We start from the raw sequence: 18,827 nt of genomic DNA, 5'->3' as shown, positions 1-18,827 counted from the left end.
TGCTCAGCAACCATCATAGCCCCTAGGGCCACAAGTGAAGGGAGACTTGATTTCCCTCACCCTCCCACCTCTCCAAAAAGATGGGGTTTGGAAAAGGCAAGCTGCTGCTCCCCGCCCAGCTTCAGCAACCTCCCGGTTGGACAATACAAGCTCTGTCCTCAGCCAGAGATCCGCCTCTGGAGTCAGTTCTGCTCTTTCCCCCACTCTTCCTGGTTCCCAGCGCCCTGCCCTTCAGTGAAGTTCTCCTGACCCAGTGTTCTTCCAACTCTCAATGCCCTCCTATAGTCCACCCCAAGAATCTCAGCACACTGGGTCACAGGCATGGGATCGCCCCAGACCATGCAAGAGGGAGTTCAGCCATCAGTGCCAAGGTGGGCTGCCCTCTGCATAACCAAGGTAAGAAAACCTGCATGGAGGGAGGGTGAGAAGCTGTTCCTGAAACTTTTCACCTTTACTAACATAATCCTGGCTTTCTCCTCCCTTTCCCCTTCCTTTCTACAGCTCTTGGTCTGCCTGGCTGTCCCTATGTGCCACCCATATTTATTTAACTCCCACCAAACCACCTCCTGTATAAATTTTCATTCTCAACCTCTCATCAGGTTTCTGCAGCCTCCAACCCCACCCCACCCCCCACACTGAGAGCAGGCATCCAATCTGAGCTGGTAGTTCAGCTACCCATTTTATGACCCTCTCCCAATTCCTTAGAACCTCAGAAGTGCCTCTTTGCTGAATCCCAGTCTCTCCTTTGGAGAATAGAACCTACCCCCTTAGCATGTATCCCAAGGCCCAACCAAATACTATTGAACCCTGGGAAGGCGAAATGTTAAAAGAACTAGTGTTATGCTCCAAAAAAATGAACAAATTTTCATATAGCATATATCTCAATTACAAATCTTGCCAAAATACATAGAATGACCTTGAGCCCCACCCCCACCCCAGTAGCCTCTGACCCCTGTTGCTCTCCCAATCTCCTCCCTCCCCAGCTCTATTCCAATCCCCAAGCCCTTCCTCCAACCCCAGTGACTGCTCTAACCTCAGACTGCCTACTGGACACCAATTCAGCCAAGAGCAGTAAGATCGACGCGCTCAAGTCCCAGCAACATCCACCCCTCCCAAATACCAGTCTCTGGGGAACCCACATTGTCACCATGTGCTGCTTCACAGCCTCTTCCATGTCGCTAGATTGGAATCAGGTGCTCCACCCCCTCTTAATCAAAACCAGACTTCCCAGCCTTTAACAAAGGCAAGATGAGCACAGAAAGGTCGGAGGGATGGAGGGCCTTAGAGCTGGTCGTACTGGCTGCTTTGAGGAGACACTGGGCATTGAGCCCTGGGCACTGGCTCCTCAGAATCCGCCTCCCCCACCCCTACCCCGGCCCTGTTTCATCATGGAAAATCCAGTGGGGAGGGGAGAAAATTTCAGGAAGTGCTCACTGCTGAAGAACACTGGGGAATCTGAGAATGGAAATACATTCAGAGCTTCTAGAAAGACATCCCTCCCCTTTACTTTCCCCTCCAGGGTGGCACAACTCAAACCAACCCGATGACCCAATTAAGTCAATTCCAGGAAGCTCCTATCCAGTGCCAGATCCAGACACTGCAAAAAAAAAAAAAAAAAGTTAAACCACAAAATGAACTTCCACATCCATTGGAAGCCTGGAACTTAAATATGAGGAGGACTTTTAAGTATGTCTGTTAGGCAGTTGGAGCGACTGTTCAGCTCGAAACCAGGGCGATAGATGGGCTGACTGGAACTGCTTAGTGATGGTGGTGTGTGGAGCGGGGTGGACTTGATGTGTAGGTCCTCAGCTAAGTCCTTTGGGGAGAACAGGGGACACCTGAAAAGTCTCCCATGAGGCAGAGGACCAGGGAAGGGTGTCCAGAGACTTGGAACATAGGTGACATCAGGTATCTTCATCTGAATCGAGTGCTCCCGTGGGTTGGTGGCCCTAGCTCCACTAGGGAGGGCCGCGCGGGCAGGTCCACACTTGGTGGTCAGGCCCAATCCCAAATTTACTCCTGTGGAGAGGCCAATCTGAGAAAGGCCAAGGCAGGTCTCTGTATCCTGTTTCTAGAACCTTCTGGACATATGTCCAGCTTTTCTTCTGCGTCTGTCTGGTGCGTGTGGGTTTTTTGGCCTCTGCCCTCCGTGTCCACCTTCTTCAAAGTCTCTCTCCGCATCTCTCAGTCTTTCGGTCTCCAAGTGACTCTGGGCATCTCTGCGCTCCTCCTTCCTCCCAGCCCTTTGTGAGCCTGGTTCGCAGAAGGTGGGGAAAGAAGGGAAAGAGGAGGAGGGCGAGGGGCGGGAGCGGGCGGAAGGTGGGGATTGGAGCGGGGCAGGAGGGAGGAGAGCAGCGCAGGAGGGAGGAGAGGGCGGCGCGGGCGCGGCTGGGCGGGAGGGAGCCTGGGAGCGCTGCGCCCGCTCCCGCCTCCTGCGCCTCCCGCGCGGCCGCTCCGCGCGGCCCGGCCGGGATGGGCTGGCCCGGGGGCTCCCCCTGCTGCTGCTGCCCCGCCCCGCCGCGCCCCCGCCCCGCCGGGCGCCCCCCGCAGGTGAGTGGCCGCGCTGTGCCGGGCTGGAGGGCGGTGGCCTGTGCGTCACAGCTTAGGGACAGTGCCGGGGGCGGTCGCCAGGGGGCGCGGGGCCGCTGGGGCTTGAAAGGGGCGCGGGGAGCGAGGCTGGCGCCCCCGGACTGGAAGTCGGGGATCGGTGGGTAGCGGCGAGCCCAGACAGCTGGCAGCCGGAAAGGTGATCAGGGGGCGGGGCGCAGGCCTTGGTCACCCTCTGGTCGGGCCGTCACGCCTTCGTGCGTACTTGTGCACACACGCCCCCGGGGCACAGCGTGGCTCAGTGCGGCCACGCACCCGCGCGTCCCGCACCAGGCGCCGATCCTCCAGCGCCGTGAGGCTCGTTACTCGGCACGTAGGCCCGGGACTTGGCGGGAACTGGCGGCCGCGTTGCGGCGTCGGCTTGGGAGTGCTTGTGAGGATTTTTCTTTTCTACTTCACACCTTGGAAACTGAGGCAGAAAGCAGGCAAGGAAGAGGCTTATTTCCATTTTCCAGCCCCACTCCTCGGCCCCCCTTGCTGCTACTCTCTTCTCCAGATCTCCCTGGGTACAACCGTAGACCCCGCCTTCCGCCCCTCTCTCCTTCCCTGGGCCTCACCCCTCCTCTGTGGCGGCCAGGCTCCTAGCCTCTCATCCAACCACAGCTATTTCCAGGAAGGGGGAGTGTGGGTGGAGGGGTTTCTCCAAACAAACCCAAGGCTTCAGTGTGAGATGGGGACCAGGCTGGGGGAGAGGCTGACAGGCTCTGGAATGTTCCATGCAGAAGGGCGAGGGTCCTCCAGGGTCTGGCAATGCCTTCCCAACCCTGTCCCAGTGAGCTACTTTTCCTCTCAGCACGGGCTGAGGAATCAGTCCTGTCTCCATCTTCCCTCAAAGGTGCTCCATAGGGTGGGGAAGGACACACCCATGCTTCCCTTGCTACCCAATACAGGAGTTAGTGAGCCCCCCAGGAGAAAAGAGTGAGGGTCAGAAGATGTTTGCAGACCTGTTGCAGAGGAGGGCAACGGCTAGGTGAGGGAACTTTCAGCCCCTCAGGAGGAAGTACTAGAAAGGAGCATGCTGGAGGGGTCCTGGGCCATAGGAGCAGAGAAAGGCCACCCACCCTAACACAGTGCCCCTCTTCCCCCCAGCAGGGCTGGGGACTGGATGAGGCCAGGCCCAGTTGCCCACACTGGCCAGGGGCCTGGAATGTCCTGGGACCCAGCCAGAGCCGGTGGGGTGGGAGTGGGTTGCAGAGCCAGTGCCCCTCTCCAGTTACAGGCTAGGAGCCCAGGCTTTGCCACACAGATGCCTCCCTCTGGGCAAGGTACCCTGGGGACAGACTTCCTGATCTGGAAGAATTAGAGCTTCTGGAAGAATTAGAGGGAAGCCTCAGGCTAAGCCCCGCCCAGGCAGGTTCACGGAAGAGTCCTGAGTGGGCTCCCATAAGGAGACTCATCCAGAGAAGTGAGGATTAGACCAGCCCCAGGAGCAAGACAGAGGGAGAGGGAAGCCTAAGGACCTGGTGGGAGATGCCAGAGCTGGGGGAGTTGCCTGAGCTCTGGGACATTCAGTAAATACCATGCAAATGAAGGGCAGGAATATTTGCACATTCTTTCAAGTGACAGCTCTTGCGGGTTCAAGGAGCTGCTGTCCAAGGGTTGGGGCTGAGGACCCCTCAGGCCATTAACCCCTTATATTTTAGGAAGATTACTTTCCCCGTTACCAAGGCCCCAATCCACCTCCTTCCCTAGACTCCTGGGACAGGAAGTTGGCCATGTTCCCAGGAGGGAGGCAGGAGGCCCATGAAGGGGTGTGGAGCCTGTGTTGGGAGGGGGGCCTCCTTTCCAGTCCTCAGGTCCTGGGACAGCTGCTGAGGAAGGACAGCAGAGCAAGGAGAGCCATGAAGGTAGTACTCAGGCTTTGGGGGAAAGGCAGCCCTAGGGCCTGGGCTGGAGGGCCTAACTGGCCGGGCTCCAAAGAGGGGCTAGGGATCTGAGAAGTCAGGTAGAAACAAGCCCAGAAAACGAGTGAGTGTAAGACTATGTCAGGAGCAGAGCAGCTGGGGGCTGTTAGGGGAAGGACCTCAAATGCTTTGGGCTGGTAGGAGAATGGATCACTCCTGTGGGCAAAGCATTCTTCTGGCTGAAATTTGCCTTCTAGTGTGAATGGGGGAAGGCGGGAACATGCATATTTCCCTTTTCCTACTTCACAACCAGTGAAACTGAGTCAGGAAGCTGGCCTTCAGTCCCATTTTCCCTAACCCTCAGGATGCACTCCTGATCCTAGGATCCTGGGCTGGCCAGGATAGTGATTCCCAGGTCCCCTCCCCCATCTCCCACAGGAAGTCCCCAGAGAGCCTGAGAGTTTCAGGCTGGGAGGCTGGCCTGGGCAGGACTCAGTGTTCCCTGCTGGCCCTTGAGCCCTGCCATGAAACCTAAATTCCCACCCTGCCCCACCACACAGGGTTGGGGGGGGAGCGGGGGCGGGGGCGGCCTGCATCTCAGTATTCCTGCAGATCCCTGGATAGGATAGATCCCTGGGTGCCAGGAAGCTCCAGAGCAAGGGGGTGGGGGTGGGGGGCAAAAGATCTTGAGCTGACACTCCCAGCAGGGTAGATCCTGGGAATCTGATCTCCTGGCCTCCCCCACATCCTCCCCCCCACCCCACTTCCTGGAGCAGCGACCTGCCCCCTTCCCGCCTGTACTCCCCTCCGCTTCCAGGGCTGGGCTTCTCTTCACACCAGCCAGACAGCCTACCCTCCACCCAGGGGAAGCGGCTGCCTCCGCCAGGCCGCTTCCAGGAAGCCCCGGGCCAGGCCCCAGCATTGTTTGGGGCCCACAGCCGGCACCCCAGCCAGCGGGACACCATGAAGTCCAGCGGCCCCGTGGAGAGGCTGCTCAGAGCCCTGGGGAGGAGGGACAGCAGCCGGGCCACCAGCAGGGTAGGAGTACCCACCAGCTGGGCAGAGGAGGGGCAAGGGTAAAGGTGTGGGCAGTGGGGGAGGGAGCCAGGAGATCAGATCCCCAGGCCAGACGCTCTTCCTCAGCCTTCTCCCCCTGCTCTGCATCTCCTCTTTACTCTGCTCCTTTGGTTCTGGCCAGGGCTGTGGCATGAGCAGCAGGAGCTTGGGTTAGAGCAGAACCGGTATCTGTTTTGGCTCCTCTATCACCTCCCTGCCCTAGCCCAGACCAACCCTGGGGGATCCTGGCCCCCTACACCAGTGTCTAGGTATACTTCATTGTAGGACTTTTCCAGTACTACCCTGGAGCTCCAGAGCAAGGCTAAATCCAAGCTAAGAAATTTGGGGGGAACGGGGTAGGGGATGGTGAGGGGGGGAGGGAGGCGGCCAGGTCTCAGCAGTGCCGTAAACACAAGGGGGTTTGCTTTCCACTGATACTGTCCGTGTGTGCCACTCATGCCAAATGCACCCAAGTTTCCTAGTGTGTCCAGCAAGTTCAGTCCAGGGTAGGAGAGTTCAGTTGCTGGTTTAATCCAGCTCCTTCAGGGACAGACAGTCAAGAGGCCAGATGTGCTGCCTGGGCCCCCAGGCTGGGGGGCCTGGAGGCCCCATCACTCCCTTTCCCCACATTTGTTCAGCCTTACCATAAAAACGGCATGATATAACACTATAGGAGGGAAGGGACCAGGAACTTGAACTCCAGAGGAGAAAAATGGGTAGGAGAGTGGAGTCAAGGAGGCAAATGGACAGAGGATGGGAAAAGTGAACCACAGTGAGAGGGATGGGGCTGAGGTAGACCTGGGCCATAAGGGAGCATCCCAGCCTCCTGCCTCACTGCACCCCTGGGTAGGGAGGGGCCAACATCCACACAACATCTGGCCCACCCCCTCCCCCATTCAGTGCTGGAATCCCACTTGAGCCTTCCGATATATGATGGGTCGCTCACTACATCCAGAAGTAGCAAGGCAGCTAAATATTTTCCCCAATGTCATGCTTCTCTCTGTCTCTCCCTCCGGCATTAGCACCCGCCTTCTTACACAACTGCTGCCTGCAGCTTCAATGCACAATGAGTAAACATGTTGTTCTTTGCGGGGGGCGGGGGGGGGAGCGGGGCGGGGGAGAGGGAGAGCATGTCAGCTGCCTAGAGCCTGGGGACAGGAGCCAGGGAAGCAGGACTGGCTGAGGCCCCTCCTGCCAGGTCAGTCTGGGTGCTTTTGTGTGACTGTCATCCTACATTCACATCTGGACCCCCTGCTGCTCACTCTGCACATCGGCTTTCATCTTGGGAGGGCAAAATGGGAGGGGAATCGGAGCCTCATAGAGGAAAGTAAGAGCACCTCCCACCAGAAGGAAAGCTCCCAGGTTGGGGGGAGGGGCAGTGACCACAGGATATCACACACCAGGGCCACGTGAGGGACCTAAGTGATCCCCTGGGGAGGAGCTGACCCAGCAAGGGTGACGCAAGGGGCCAGATTCCACACACTGTCAAGGACAGGCCCCACAACTGGCCGGAAACAGCTGTGGCCAAGTGTGTCCTATGAGTTTAGGGACTTCAGCTGGGATGGAGAAAGGAACCAACACAATGCTGAGGCCCGGGCCCAGTCCGGGAGACAAGCCCACTGGGAACAGACACCTCTGTCCATGTCTATCCGTCCACCCCCAGCCTAGAAAAGCTGAGCCACACAGCTTCCGGGAGAAGGTTTTTCGGAAGAAACCACCGGTCTGTGCAGTGTGTAAGGTGACCATCGATGGGACGGGCGTCTCATGCAGAGGTGAGGCACCCTGTTCTGTGACTCTGAGAGCCTCCACCCAGCACCACCGTGTCACACAGCTCCAGCCAGCAGACACATGGAACGTAAACAATGTGCATGCTGCCCCTGGACTGGGCAACACAGGAACCGAGGGGCAGCTGCCTCCCCTCCAAACAGCCCTTGCTCCCCATGACAAACACCCCCAGCAATGCAGGAGACCCCTGCGCTGTAGGACTTCCGCCCTGACGTGTGACTGGGGCTTTCCTTTCCTCCCTTCCTCCTCACCCCCACCCACCCTAGAGCATTATCCTGGCTCCCTCCCATCCCGACCTGGGCAGTGGTACCCCACTGCCATTCTCTGCCCCTGCTCCCCAACTCCATCGCAATGCAGTTGGAGCTCTGGAAATCCCAGGGTCTGGTTCCAGGGCCTGGGGAGATGGGAGAGGGTCACCCCTTCCACTGCCCCAGAAAACCCCTGGTAACCTCTACTCTCCCTATCCCTCTCCAGTATGCAAGGTGGCCACGCACAGAAAATGTGAAGCAAAGGTGGGTACCTCACAGGGGACTGGGATGCCTTCCTCCTCTGACACTGGCTTGTCCAGCCACACACTAGCATAAACCCTCCACCCCTCTCATCATTGGGGAACCCCTGCTGGGACGGGAGAGGGTACTGTACCGGGCCCTTTAAGAACCACCCTACTCCACCCCCTGGAGGGCTGGCCCAGGCGAGTGGACAGCTAGACAGCGTTTGTCTTGGTGCTGTGCCCAGGCTGCAGCTGGCAAGAGGGTGGGGGTGGGGAATGAATGAGGAGGAGGAAGGGTGGGGTGGGTGGGTGAAGGAGCAGGATTTCAGAGACTGGGCAGCCGGATGGGCTGTGCCTTCCCTCTGGGGAATGGGCCTCAGGATGCCTGGGTGGGTCTCATCCTGGGCCCTGGAGAAGCTAGGCGGAAGGTACAAACTGTTGACAGCGCCCACGGTCCACTGGGGACCTGAGACAGCCTCACTTCCAAGGAGATTCCCTGGTCCCCCTTCTTGCAATGCAGGGGTTCCCAGGGCCTTGGAGCCGGCTTAAGGGAGCTGTGTGCCCAGGGGCGGGGTCTACCGGTGAAAGAGGCCAGTGTCCGTCCCTGGCCATGGCCTGCCTGCATGGCTCTATATATAACTTCTGCCCTGCAGCTGGATGAATGGGGGTCTGTGTGGGCACAGGGCTGGGAGCCAAAAGCAACAAGTGGGGGGCCCAGGCTGAGGGACCTAGAGGCCAGAGGGGAGGCTCCCTTAAATAGAGGAACTTCAGCGGGAGCCTGCACCCATCTCCTGACAGCCCCTCCACCTTGCTGACACTGAGGGGTGGCCCCGTCCTTCAGCCCAGGAGAGCCCATTTCACCAGGAGCTTAGTCCCCCACTTGGGTCTCCTTCCAGGTGACTTCATCCTGTCAGGCCTTGCCTCCTGCAGAGCTGGTGAGTGTGCTTTGGGATGGGGTGTGGGAGGCAAGGAACCTGGCTGCGGAGTCCAAAGGGCTGGTGGCCACAGGGGCCACCACCCCGAGAGGGTTACCTTGAATGAACTGCTGTGGGCATTGGTCATCCTGAGAGAGGGAAAAAATGTCTGAGCCCTCTGCTCTTGTCCTCTGGGCCTGCTGGGGGCTAGGACTCTTCTCCCCTTGTCCAATGCAGCCCTCACAGGGTCACTGGCCCACGGTCTCCACCTTCCCCAGGCCTACACTGGTCCTTGCTCCGACCCTAACCACTCCCTTTTCCTCCCCCATCTCCCTCTAGCGGAGAAACACGGCCCCTGTGAGGCGCATAGAGCACCTAGTAAGTTGATGCTGGAGGGGACAGGGTGGGGGCAGGAGCAAGGTAGCTCTTTGAGTAAAGACCCAGGTTTCTTCTGAGCACAAAAGTACATGAAGTTGTCGAGAGGGGAGTCTAGATTTGGGGTGACACCCCAAGAGATGCTTGCTCATGATCTCATCTCATCCACCAGGGATCCACCAAGTCTCTGAATCACTCAAAGCAGCGAAGCACTCTGCCCAGGTGAGGGCGCCGGAGGTGGTCCCACTTGAGCCCTTTCCAGTCTCCACACCTCAGCCCAGGGTAGTGCTCCCCAACAAAGTTCTTCCGGACAGCCCCATGCCTCCAGGTGGTCCCACCCACCTTGAGGACCCGGGAAGCCTCGCCTGCCTTCGTCCAGGCACCCTTCCATCACGCCAGTCCCCACTAGGAGCCTGCCCCTCCGTTCCTTACGCAGGTTCACTCATTCTAGGAGCTTCAGCCTGGACCCGCTCATGGAGCGCCGCTGGGACCTAGACCTCACCTACGTGACTGAGCGGATCCTGGCCGCAGCCTTTCCTGCACGGCCAGAGGAGGAGAGACACCGGAGCCACTTGCGGGAGCTGGCTCACGTGCTGCAATCCAAGCACCGGGACAATTACCTGGTGAGGGGCGGGGCCTGCCTCAGCAGCCAATGAAAGGACTAGGTCGCACCATGACGTCAGACCCTCGGAGGAGGGGCCCGACAGGCTGTAGTGGGTAGGGGCCCAAGGCGCAGTTGGAACCCACCTGGACCCTGAACCCGGGAGTGCAGAGGTGGAGCGCAGACAGCTGGGCAGGGCTTTGCAATCTCCTCATTTTGGAGAGACTCTTAGGGTCACAGCAGGTGGATATCACCTCCACTCATCACTGCGCCTCACTGAATCAGGTCTAAAACCTCCCCACTTTTCTTGCAGCTCTTCAACCTTTCAGAAAAAAGACATGACCTGACCCGCCTAAACCCCAAGGTAGGAGGGATTAAATCCATTAAACCGAACCATCCCCACCCCAGAAGCCCCCAGCCTCCTGGTTATTAACAGTAGCAATTGGCATCTATTTTCCCTCCTAAGCACTTTCCCATATGACATTTACCTGAGACACCACAAAGCATGGTGCAACAGGTATCAGCCCACTGTACAGGTGAGGAACACGTTGAGGCTGCTGTGGACAGCCAAGCGGCTGACCTTGCTCCAGACCACTACACCCTGTCCCTTTTCCACCCATCACTCCTTGCTTGTGGCCCCCACCCCCAGTTTCATCCCTTTACCCCCCACCCAGGTGCAGGACTTTGGCTGGCCTGAGCTGCACGCACCCCCCCTGGACAAGCTGTGCTCCATCTGCAAAGCCATGGAGACCTGGCTCAGTGCCGACCCACAGCATGTGGTCGTACTGTACTGCAAGGTGGGCTGCAACCTCGGGTTTGCAGGACTGAGGTGCCCTCAGCCTGGAACCCCAGCAGGCCCTCTATCCCTGTGTCTACCCTCAGGGGAGCAAGAGCAAGCTCGGGGTCATCGTCTCTGCCTACATGCACTACAGCAAGATCTCTGCAGGGTGAGGCTCCCCGCCCTTGAGAGGTCTCTTCCCCATTGGCCCTTCCTCCAGCTGGTCCTTGACCAGCCCATGTCCCCTGAAGTCCCACCTCTGTGTTCAATGAGCCATTTACTATAAACTTGACATTGCCCCCTCCTGTTTCTCACTTGTACTTCACCACAGTTCCCTGGGACTGCTGTGACAAAGTGCCACAAACTTGAGTGGCTTAAGACAACAGATTTATTGTCTCGGTTCTGGAGGCTACAGGTCTAAAACTGAGGGGAAAGCAGGGCCTCACTCCTTCTGAGACTCTGGGTAGAATCCCTCCTTGCCTCTTTCTAGCTTCTGGTGGTGGTCAGCAATCCTTGGTGTTCCTTGGCTTGCAGCTGCATCACTCCAATCTCTGCCTCCGTCATCACTTGACCTTCTTCCTGTGTCTGTGTCTTCTCTTCCTCTAAGGACACCAATCATATTGGATTAAGGGCTCACCCTACTCCAGTATGACATCTTAACTAATTACATCTGCAACGACCCTATTTCCAAATAAGGTCACATTCTGAGGTACATATCTTTTTTGGGGGGACACAATTCAACCCAAACATGGTCTTATTGCCCCATTTTACAGATGAGGAAACTAAAGCTCAGGGAACAATTGTTTGAGGTCCAACAACTAGTAAAGTGACTGTATGTGGGGTTTCTGGTTCTCTTTACCACCACTCTAGGCCTCCTCTAGATTTGGGGGTCACCCCTCTCATCCTCCCCCAGGGCTTAAGGATAGGAGACCAGGATGGAGACCAGCCCCTCATCCCGTGTACTTGTTTGCTCTCGCCAGGGCGGACCAGGCACTAGCTACTCTTACCATGCGGAAGTTCTGCGAGGACAAAGTGGCTGCAGAGCTGCAACCCTCCCAGCGCCGGTGAGCAGCCTGGGTGGGAATGGGCCGGAGGAACAGCTCCCTCCATGGCTACCAAGGTCAAGTTCTCGTTCATATCACACACTTTAATGTTACACCTCTGATGTGCCAGGCACTGTGCCAAGTGCTAAGAATTCAGAACAAACAAGGTCCTTGCTCATACAGAGTAGAAATCAATAAACCTGTGATAAATAGAAAAGACCATTTTAGATAAGGACAAGTGCTATGAAGAAAATAAAGCTGAGTCTTATGATAAAGAGGGACTTGCAGGTCCTGCCTCTATAAGGTTTGAGGGAAGAGCGTTGTAGGCAAAGGGGACAGTAAGTGCAGAAGCTTTGAGACTGAGGATTCAGGTTAGATACAAGGAAGAACTTTCTGAGGGCTGGAATGGGAGGGAAGTACTGAGGAGAAGGGCAGGCCTTCCAAGGGTGGGTGGGGTGAAATGCTATAGTTAAAATGCTACAAGGGGACCACCAGAGGCAGGGGCTTATGTTCTTCTTGACATAATTCCCCCCGCCAGATATATCAACTACTTCAGTGGTCTGCTGTCTGGCTCCATCAGAATGAACAGCAGCCCTCTCTTCCTGCACTATGTGCTCGTGCCCGTGCTGCCAGCCTTTGAGCCTGGCACAGGTGAGTCTGCCTGGGATACACTCCACAGGGGGCTGTTCCTCCACCCCCTTCAACTCAGCACCTCTCATGTGCCCTCTTGCCCCTCCAGGCTTTCAGCCCTTCCTCAAGATCTACCAGTCCATGCAGCTTGTCTACACGTCTGGAATCTAGTGAGTGCTGTGTTCCCAGGCCCCAGCTCCCTGTTTCTCCAGCCTCCCCAAACGCCTGGGCCTCCAGCCCTAGCCGCTGTACCTGAAAACCAGTACCATGTGGAATCCATTTTACAGATGGGGAAGCTGAAGCCCAGATAACGGTCTCTCACTCAGGGCTCCGACTCCCCTCTCCCAACTCCCTCCTGACTCTTCACAGTCACCCCTGAGCCTGAGGACATCTGATTCAGCTCCACCTTCTCCTCTTTCCCACAGTCACATTTCAGGCCCTGGTCCCCAGCAGCTTTGCATCAGCCTAGAGCCAGCCCTCCTTCTGAAAGGCGACGTCATGGTGAGGGGGCCTTGGCAACAAGGAGAGTCTCGGAGATGGGGCGGGGGTGGTGGTGTCTCCTGCCAGCAGCACAATCTCTGGTCAATTATGAATTCAATCCAGATTGGAGGGCAAAAAGGGAGTCCCCTAGATGGGCCACCTGGAGGTGGAGGCAGGGCAGGGCTGTGGCCAGGCAGTCTCCAGGGTGGAGCACAGAGGAGGTGTAAGTGGACATGAGAGCCTGATCCCAGCCTCCATCACCCAGGTGACGTGCTATCACAAGGGGGGCCGGGGGACAGATCGGACTCTTGTGTTCCGAGTCCAGTTCCACACATGCACCATCCATGGGCCACGGCTCACCTTTCCCAAGGACCAGCTGGACGAGGCCTGGACTGGTGAGTCGGAGACAGGTGGTAGGGGGGCTAGAGCCCAGGGGAGGGCAGGTAGGCCGGCAGGGGACCCGCCTTCTCACTGTCCACTACTCGCAGATGAGAGGTTCCCCTTCCAAGCCTCGGTGGAGTTCGTCTTCTCTTCCAGCCCTGAGAAGATCAAAGGTAAGAGCAGATCCTGGGGTCAGGGCTGAAGGCTGTCTCCCGGCTCCTCACCCCCTGGGCCTTCCACAGGCAACGTCCCACGGAACGACCTCTCAGTCACTGTTGACTACAACACAGCAGAGCCCGCCGTACGCTGGGACTCCTATGAGAACTTCAACCAGCACCATGAGGACAGTGTGGATGGTGTGTCCAACAGGCCCCGGGCTGGTGGGCGATGGAGGTGTGGGGTGCACTCCTTCCCCCCCAGACAAAAAGCCTCCCAAGGGACACCTCCTGAGCTGGAGTCTCCAGGGCTGTCCCCTCTCATTAAGCCTCTCTCTCTTTCTTTCTCTCTTCCCTGCCTGCCCACCCTTCCTGCTCCTGTCCCCACTTAGGCTCCCTGACCCACACCCATGGCCCTCTAGATGGCAGCCCTTATGCTCAGGTGCAGCGAGCCCCCCGCCAGACCCCCCCGGCGCCCTCTCCGGAGCCACCCGCACCCCCGCTGCTGTCCGTCAGCAGCGACTCCGGCCACTCATCCACACTCACCACGGAGCCAGCCACAGAGTCCCCTGGCCGGCCACCCCCAACAGCTGCTGAGCGGCAAGAGCTAGATCGCCTCCTGGGAGGCTGTGGAGTGGCCAGTGGGGGTCGGGGGGCTGGGCGCGAGACAGCCATCCTGGATGATGAAGAGCAGCCCCCTGCAGGCGGAGGCGCCCACCTTGGAACATATTCAGGTCACAGACCTGCCCTCAGCCGCCACTGCTCCTGCCGCCAGGGCTACCGGGAACCCTGCGGGGTCCCCAACGGAGGATACTACCAGCCAGAGGGAACCCTGGAGAGGCGGCGGCTAGCCTACGGGGGGTACGAGGGGCCCGCACAGGGCTATGCCGAGGCCTCTGTGGAGAAGAGGCGCCTCTGCAGATCGCTGTCCGAGGGTCCGTACCCCTACCCCCCTGAGCTGGGGAAACCAACCAGTGGGGACTTCAGCTATCGCTCCCCAGGATACCGGGAAGTGGTGATCCTGGAGGACCCTGGTCTGCCTACCCTATGCTCCTGCCCTGCTTGTGAGGAGAAGCTGGCACTGCCCACGACAGCTCTGTACGGGCTACGGCTGGAGAGGGAGCCTGGGGAGCGGTGGGCGAGCGAGGCCAGCAAACCTCTCCTGCACCCAGTGCGGTCTGGGCACCCACTGCCCCTGCTGGTGCCAGCTTGCGGGCATCACCATGCCCCAGTACCTGACTATAGCTGTCTGAAGCCTCCCAAGGCAGGCGAGGAGGGGCACGAGGGCTGCTCCTACACCATGTGCCCTGAAGGCAGGTATGGGCCTCCAGGGTACCCTGCCCTCGTGACATACGGCTACGGAGGAGCAGTTCCCAGTTACTGCCCAGCATATGGCCGGGTGCCTCACAGCTGTGGTTCTGCAGGCGAGGGCAGGAGGTATCCCAGCCCTGGTGCCCACTCCCCACGGGCTGGCTCCATTTCCCCGGGCAGCCCGCCCTACCCACCATCCAGGAAGCTGAGCTACGAGATCCCTGCAGAGGAGGGAGGGGACAGGTATCCGCTGCCCGGGCACCTGGCCCCAGCAGGACCCTTGACATCTGCAGGTGAGGGGCACTGGGGTGAGGAGTGCCCAGGGCAGAGGAGGGTTCTGGAGTACGGTTGGGAAGGCACAGAGTGAGAAGGAGCTAAGCCAGACAGAAGGCCTGTTCCTGGCTCACAGCCTGTACTCTCCCCTGCAGAGTCGCCTGAGCCAGCGCCCTGGGGGGAGGGCCCCAGCAGGCACAGCACCCTGCCTCGGTCTTCCCAAGAAGCCCAATGCAGTGCCTCTTCAGAGATGTCTGGTCCCTCCACACCCCTGCACACCAGCAGTCCGGTCCAGGGCAAGGAAAGGTAGGCAAGTAGCTCCTTTCCCAAGTAGACACTGAAGGCTGGGGCTGGGGGCAGTTCACAACAGGGGCTCTGAGCCCCTGCTGACCACCTGCCCTCCCTCCCCGCAGTGCCCGGCGGCAAGACACCAGGTCCCCCACTTTGGGGCCCACTCAGAGACTGAGTCCTGGAGAGGCCTTGCTGCCTGTATCCCAGGGAGGTGCTGAAAAGCCTCCTGAGCTGCCAGCAAGAAGTGGGCTTGAGGTGCCAGCAAGAAGTGGGCTTGAGCCTCCAGCCCCTAGCCCCTTCTCCCCGACCTCCTCCCCTAGCTCACCCAACGACTGGCCTCAGGAGAGGAGCCCGGGGGGCCGCTCAGACAGCAGCAGCCCAAGGGGCCCTGTGCCCACTACGCTGCCTGGCCTCCGTCACGCCCCCTGGCAGGGACTTCGAGAGCCCCCAGACAGCCCAGATGGGTCCCCCCTCACCCCTGTGCCTACCCAGATGCCCTGGCTCGTGTCTAGCCCAGAGCCTCCTCAGAGCTCACCCACGCCTGCCTTCCCCCTGGCGGCATCCTATGATGTCGGTGGCCCCACCCAGCCCCCCCTTCCCGAGAAACGCCACCTGCCGGGGCTTGGACAACAGTCAGGCCCCTGGGGCCCAGAGCAGGCATCACCACCAGCCAGAGGCACCAGTCACCATGTCACCTTTGCACCTCAGCTCCCGGATAACACCCCTCAACTTCCAGGTACAAAGGCCTTGAGGGCGAGGGTGTGGGGAGCCACCTCGGGAGAACGCTTTTTCCCAGGGAGGGGCATGGCGTAGGGACTTGGGAGCCATGGGGCCAAGCTCAGTCCCTCCCTGCCCTAGAGCCCCCCATGCAAGAGAGCCAAAGCAACGTCAAGTTTGTCCAGGATACATCCAAGTTCTGGTACAAGCCACACCTGTCCCGTGACCAAGGTGAGGAGCCAGCCTGCCCATCACTCCCACCTTCCCGGGCTCTGTCTTTGGACCCAATCCAGCCTTCCAGTTGACACCCTTGTTGCCTCCTCCCATCCCAGTGTTTACTCTGAGCTGAGCTGCTCACTAGCCGATGATTCTGGGGGTTGTGCCCAAGGTTAGACTTAATGTTGTCAATGCCCTCTTAATTCTAAAGTTCTGTACCCAGATGCCCAACACTGCCACAGCTGCTGGGGTGAGGGCCTGGGGAGCTGGCTAGCAGAGCCGGGGGGGGGCGGGGGGGCTCGGTCAGCTGCTGTGAAAGCTCCTCCTGCCTTCCCCAGCCATTGCCCTGCTGAAGGACAAGGACCCTGGAGCCTTCCTCATCAGGGACAGCCATTCATTTCAAGGAGCCTATGGGTTGGCCCTCAAGGTGGCTACACCCCCACCCAGTGCCCAGCCCTGGAAAGGTACAGAATGCCCAGACCCAAGAGGGAAGGGGAACGGAGTGGGGCAGGTACAGAGGCAAGAAGAGAAATGGTGGGCCATGCTACTTCTCAGCGGGGAGGGACAGGAAGTGACTCTCATGCTCTGGAAAGAATCCCAACAGGATAGAAGGCAGGAACCTGGAATCTGATAAAGCCTTCCTCTCCTCTCCTGGCCTCCCAGGGGACCCCTTGGAACAGCTGGTCCGCCATTTTCTCATTGAGACTGGGCCCAAAGGGGTGAAGATCAAGGGTTGTCCCAGTGAGCCCTACTTTGGTGAGAAGCAGGGGCTGGGGAGGCTGGGGGCTGGGCTGGTTTAGGGAGGCCAAGGAATTACAGGAGGGTGGAGGGAAAGTTGGGGCTATCTGTGGGCACCTCAGGAATTTTCGCGCCTGTCGCTGCAGGCAGCCTGTCCGCCCTGGTCTCCCAGCACTCCATCTCCCCGCTGTCGCTGCCTTGCTGCCTGCGCATTCCCAGCAAAGGTGGGTGTGTCGTTGTCTGCTTTCCCACCTCCCCACCCGCTGCAGCCAAAGGCAGAATCCGGGGCCTGGCTCCCAGCTTACCTTCCCTGGGGATGGCAAAGGGAGTCATCCAGCTCCTAGGGAATGCCACCCGCTCCCTGCTGACCTCCCTGTTGGCCATTTCCCTCAGATCCTCTGGAGGAGACCCCAGAGGCCCCCGTGCCCGCCAACATGAGCACAGCGGCAGATCTCCTGCGTCAGGGTGCCGGTAGGGCTCTCTCCCTCCGCTCTTCCCTCTTCCTAGGCACCAAGGGGGCACGATAGAGGCACGGGACACTGAAAGGCCTTGAGATGGAGGGCCCTGCAGAGCTTTTAAACACAATGAGGCAGGGGTGGATAAGGGGGTCCTCAGTGTAGGCTCTCAAAATTTTGTGAACATGAGAATCCTGGGGAGGCGGGCTTATTAGAATGCAGATTCTCAGGCCTCTTTCCAGCATTTCTGACTGTAGATCTGGGAGAGTCATAGAATCTGCATTTTTAACAGGTTGCTTATGTGATTCTAATGCGTTTTGAGCAGCACTAGCCAGGAAAAGTATAAAGCTGGGGGACTAGGGGAAGACAGATCTGGGGGCTGACAGACTGTGCTCCCCCCAACCCACTTCTTGCCCCCGTAGCCTGCAGTGTGCTCTACCTGACCTCAGTGGAGACCGAGTCGCTGACAGGCCCGCAGGCAGTAGCCCGGGCGAGCTCTGCAGCTCTGAGCTGCAGCCCCCACCCAACACCAGCTGTTGTCCACTTCAAGGTCTCAGCCCAGGGCATTACGCTAACAGACAACCAAAGGAAGTATGTATGCCAAGCCCCTGGGGAACCCCAAGCTTAGACCCTTGAGACCCCAATTTCTGGGTGATTCCCCCTCACTCCTCTTCGCAGGCTCTTCTTTCGCCGCCATTATCCGGTGAACAGCATCACCTTCTCCAGCACTGACCCTCAGGACCGGAGGTGACCCTCCCTCCCAACCCTTTCCTCCCATAGCCCCGCAGACCAGTCCCCTGCCCCAGCTTCTCCTTTGGTTAGCCATTCCCTGGGGTGCATTCCTTCATAGTTGTTTTCCTTCTGCAGATGGACCAACCCCGACGGGACCACCTCCAAGTAAGCTTGCCCACTAGTGCAGTCTCTTCCCTCCACTGCACCGAAGTGCATCCTTCCTCCCCAGCCCTGGTCCTGCAGGCCCCTGTGGAAGGGGTGCTGAGCCATCTCCCAACCCTGCCTTTGTACTCCTAGGATCTTTGGTTTCGTGGCCAAGAAGCCAGGAAGCCCCTGGGAGAATGTGTGTCACCTCTTTGCAGAGCTTGACCCAGATCAGCCTGCAGGCGCCATTGTCACTTTCATCACCAAAGTTCTACTGGGCCAGAGAAAATGAAGGAAGGCCACAAGCTCAGAGCCCACATCAACACTGCACCCCTCCCAGCACCCCACAGCCCTCACTTCCCCTGGCCTGGACCCAGGAGACCCAGGAGCCAGCCCCCTCCGTTAGGGAGTGGGCATCAGCCTGGGACACTGCTCTCCTTCCCCGCCCCCAGCCTGCTAAGCTAAGTGGACAGGCCGTGAGATGACCTTGCACGTGAGCAGATGGCAGAGATGGGCATGTGAAGGGAGGAGGCATCAGCAGTTGAGCTCTGGAGGGGCTCAAGACAGCCCCGCCTATGCAACATCAGCCCTGGAGAGGAGCCAGCTCCACCAGCTGCAGGTCCCAGCATGGGGAGAGGGGAGAGGTGTGGGGAGCAACGTGCTCCCTCCTCTGCCTTCCCCTCTGAGCAGAGAGATCAGAGTGGGAACACATGAAAAGGGGGGAAAAAAAGAGTCTATTTTTGTCTAATAATAAAGAATTTCTATAATGTTTAGTCAGAGTTTGGAGTCATGCCTGTTCACAAGAGGGGCA

The 18,827-nt window shown here is 58.7% G+C and overlaps 1 protein-coding gene across 4 annotated transcripts; it reads left to right on the top strand.

The window, feature by feature from the left end:
- Positions 1 to 32: 32 nt before the first annotated feature.
- TNS2 (tensin 2) lies at positions 33 to 18,789 on the top strand. 4 transcript variants are annotated; one of them, XM_054591066.1, is made up of 29 exons: positions 33 to 396; positions 7,171 to 7,279; positions 7,767 to 7,804; positions 8,679 to 8,717; positions 9,036 to 9,074; positions 9,244 to 9,293; positions 9,523 to 9,694; positions 9,986 to 10,036; positions 10,347 to 10,469; positions 10,555 to 10,619; positions 11,431 to 11,514; positions 12,032 to 12,144; positions 12,233 to 12,293; positions 12,549 to 12,624; positions 12,869 to 12,998; positions 13,092 to 13,157; positions 13,227 to 13,340; positions 13,532 to 14,743; positions 14,879 to 15,029; positions 15,137 to 15,750; positions 15,873 to 15,962; positions 16,286 to 16,411; positions 16,611 to 16,703; positions 16,832 to 16,909; positions 17,079 to 17,156; positions 17,563 to 17,731; positions 17,819 to 17,887; positions 18,008 to 18,037; positions 18,170 to 18,788. In XM_054591066.1, the coding sequence occupies exons 1-29, from the start codon at positions 322 to 324 to the stop codon at positions 18,306 to 18,308; spliced, it is 4,254 nt and encodes a 1,417-aa protein (XP_054447041.1). In that variant the 5' UTR covers positions 33 to 321; the 3' UTR covers positions 18,309 to 18,788. The 4 variants fall into 4 exon arrangements, with proteins under 4 accessions (XP_054447041.1, XP_054447039.1, XP_054447040.1 ...); XM_054591064.1 differs by lacking the exon at positions 33 to 396 and adding an exon at positions 2,376 to 2,550 and having other exon boundaries at positions 18,170 to 18,789; XM_054591065.1 differs by lacking the exon at positions 33 to 396 and adding an exon at positions 5,273 to 5,489 and having other exon boundaries at positions 18,170 to 18,789.
- Positions 18,790 to 18,827: the final 38 nt, after the last annotated feature.

Source organism: Pteronotus mesoamericanus, unplaced genomic scaffold (assembly GCF_021234165.1).
Source record: "Pteronotus mesoamericanus isolate MK-2021 breed Mesoamerican mustached bat unplaced genomic scaffold, CSHL_Meso_final scaffold_21, whole genome shotgun sequence".
Lineage (NCBI taxonomy): Eukaryota > Metazoa > Chordata > Mammalia > Chiroptera > Mormoopidae > Pteronotus > Pteronotus mesoamericanus.
This window is presented reverse-complemented; position numbering and strand designations above follow the sequence as displayed.

Bases quoted from the DNA above. Each gene is read 5' to 3' on its own strand.
- TNS2 (XM_054591063.1), top strand. From the start codon at position 7,045: ATGAGTTTAGGGACTTCAGCTGGGATGGAGAAAGGAACCAACACAATG. The intron at 9,695-9,985 runs GTGAGGGGCGGG...CTTTTCTTGCAG, and splicing joins AGCACCGGGACAATTACCTG to CTCTTCAACCTTTCAGAAAA. The intron at 14,744-14,878 runs GTGAGGGGCACT...TCTCCCCTGCAG, and splicing joins AGGACCCTTGACATCTGCAG to AGTCGCCTGAGCCAGCGCCC.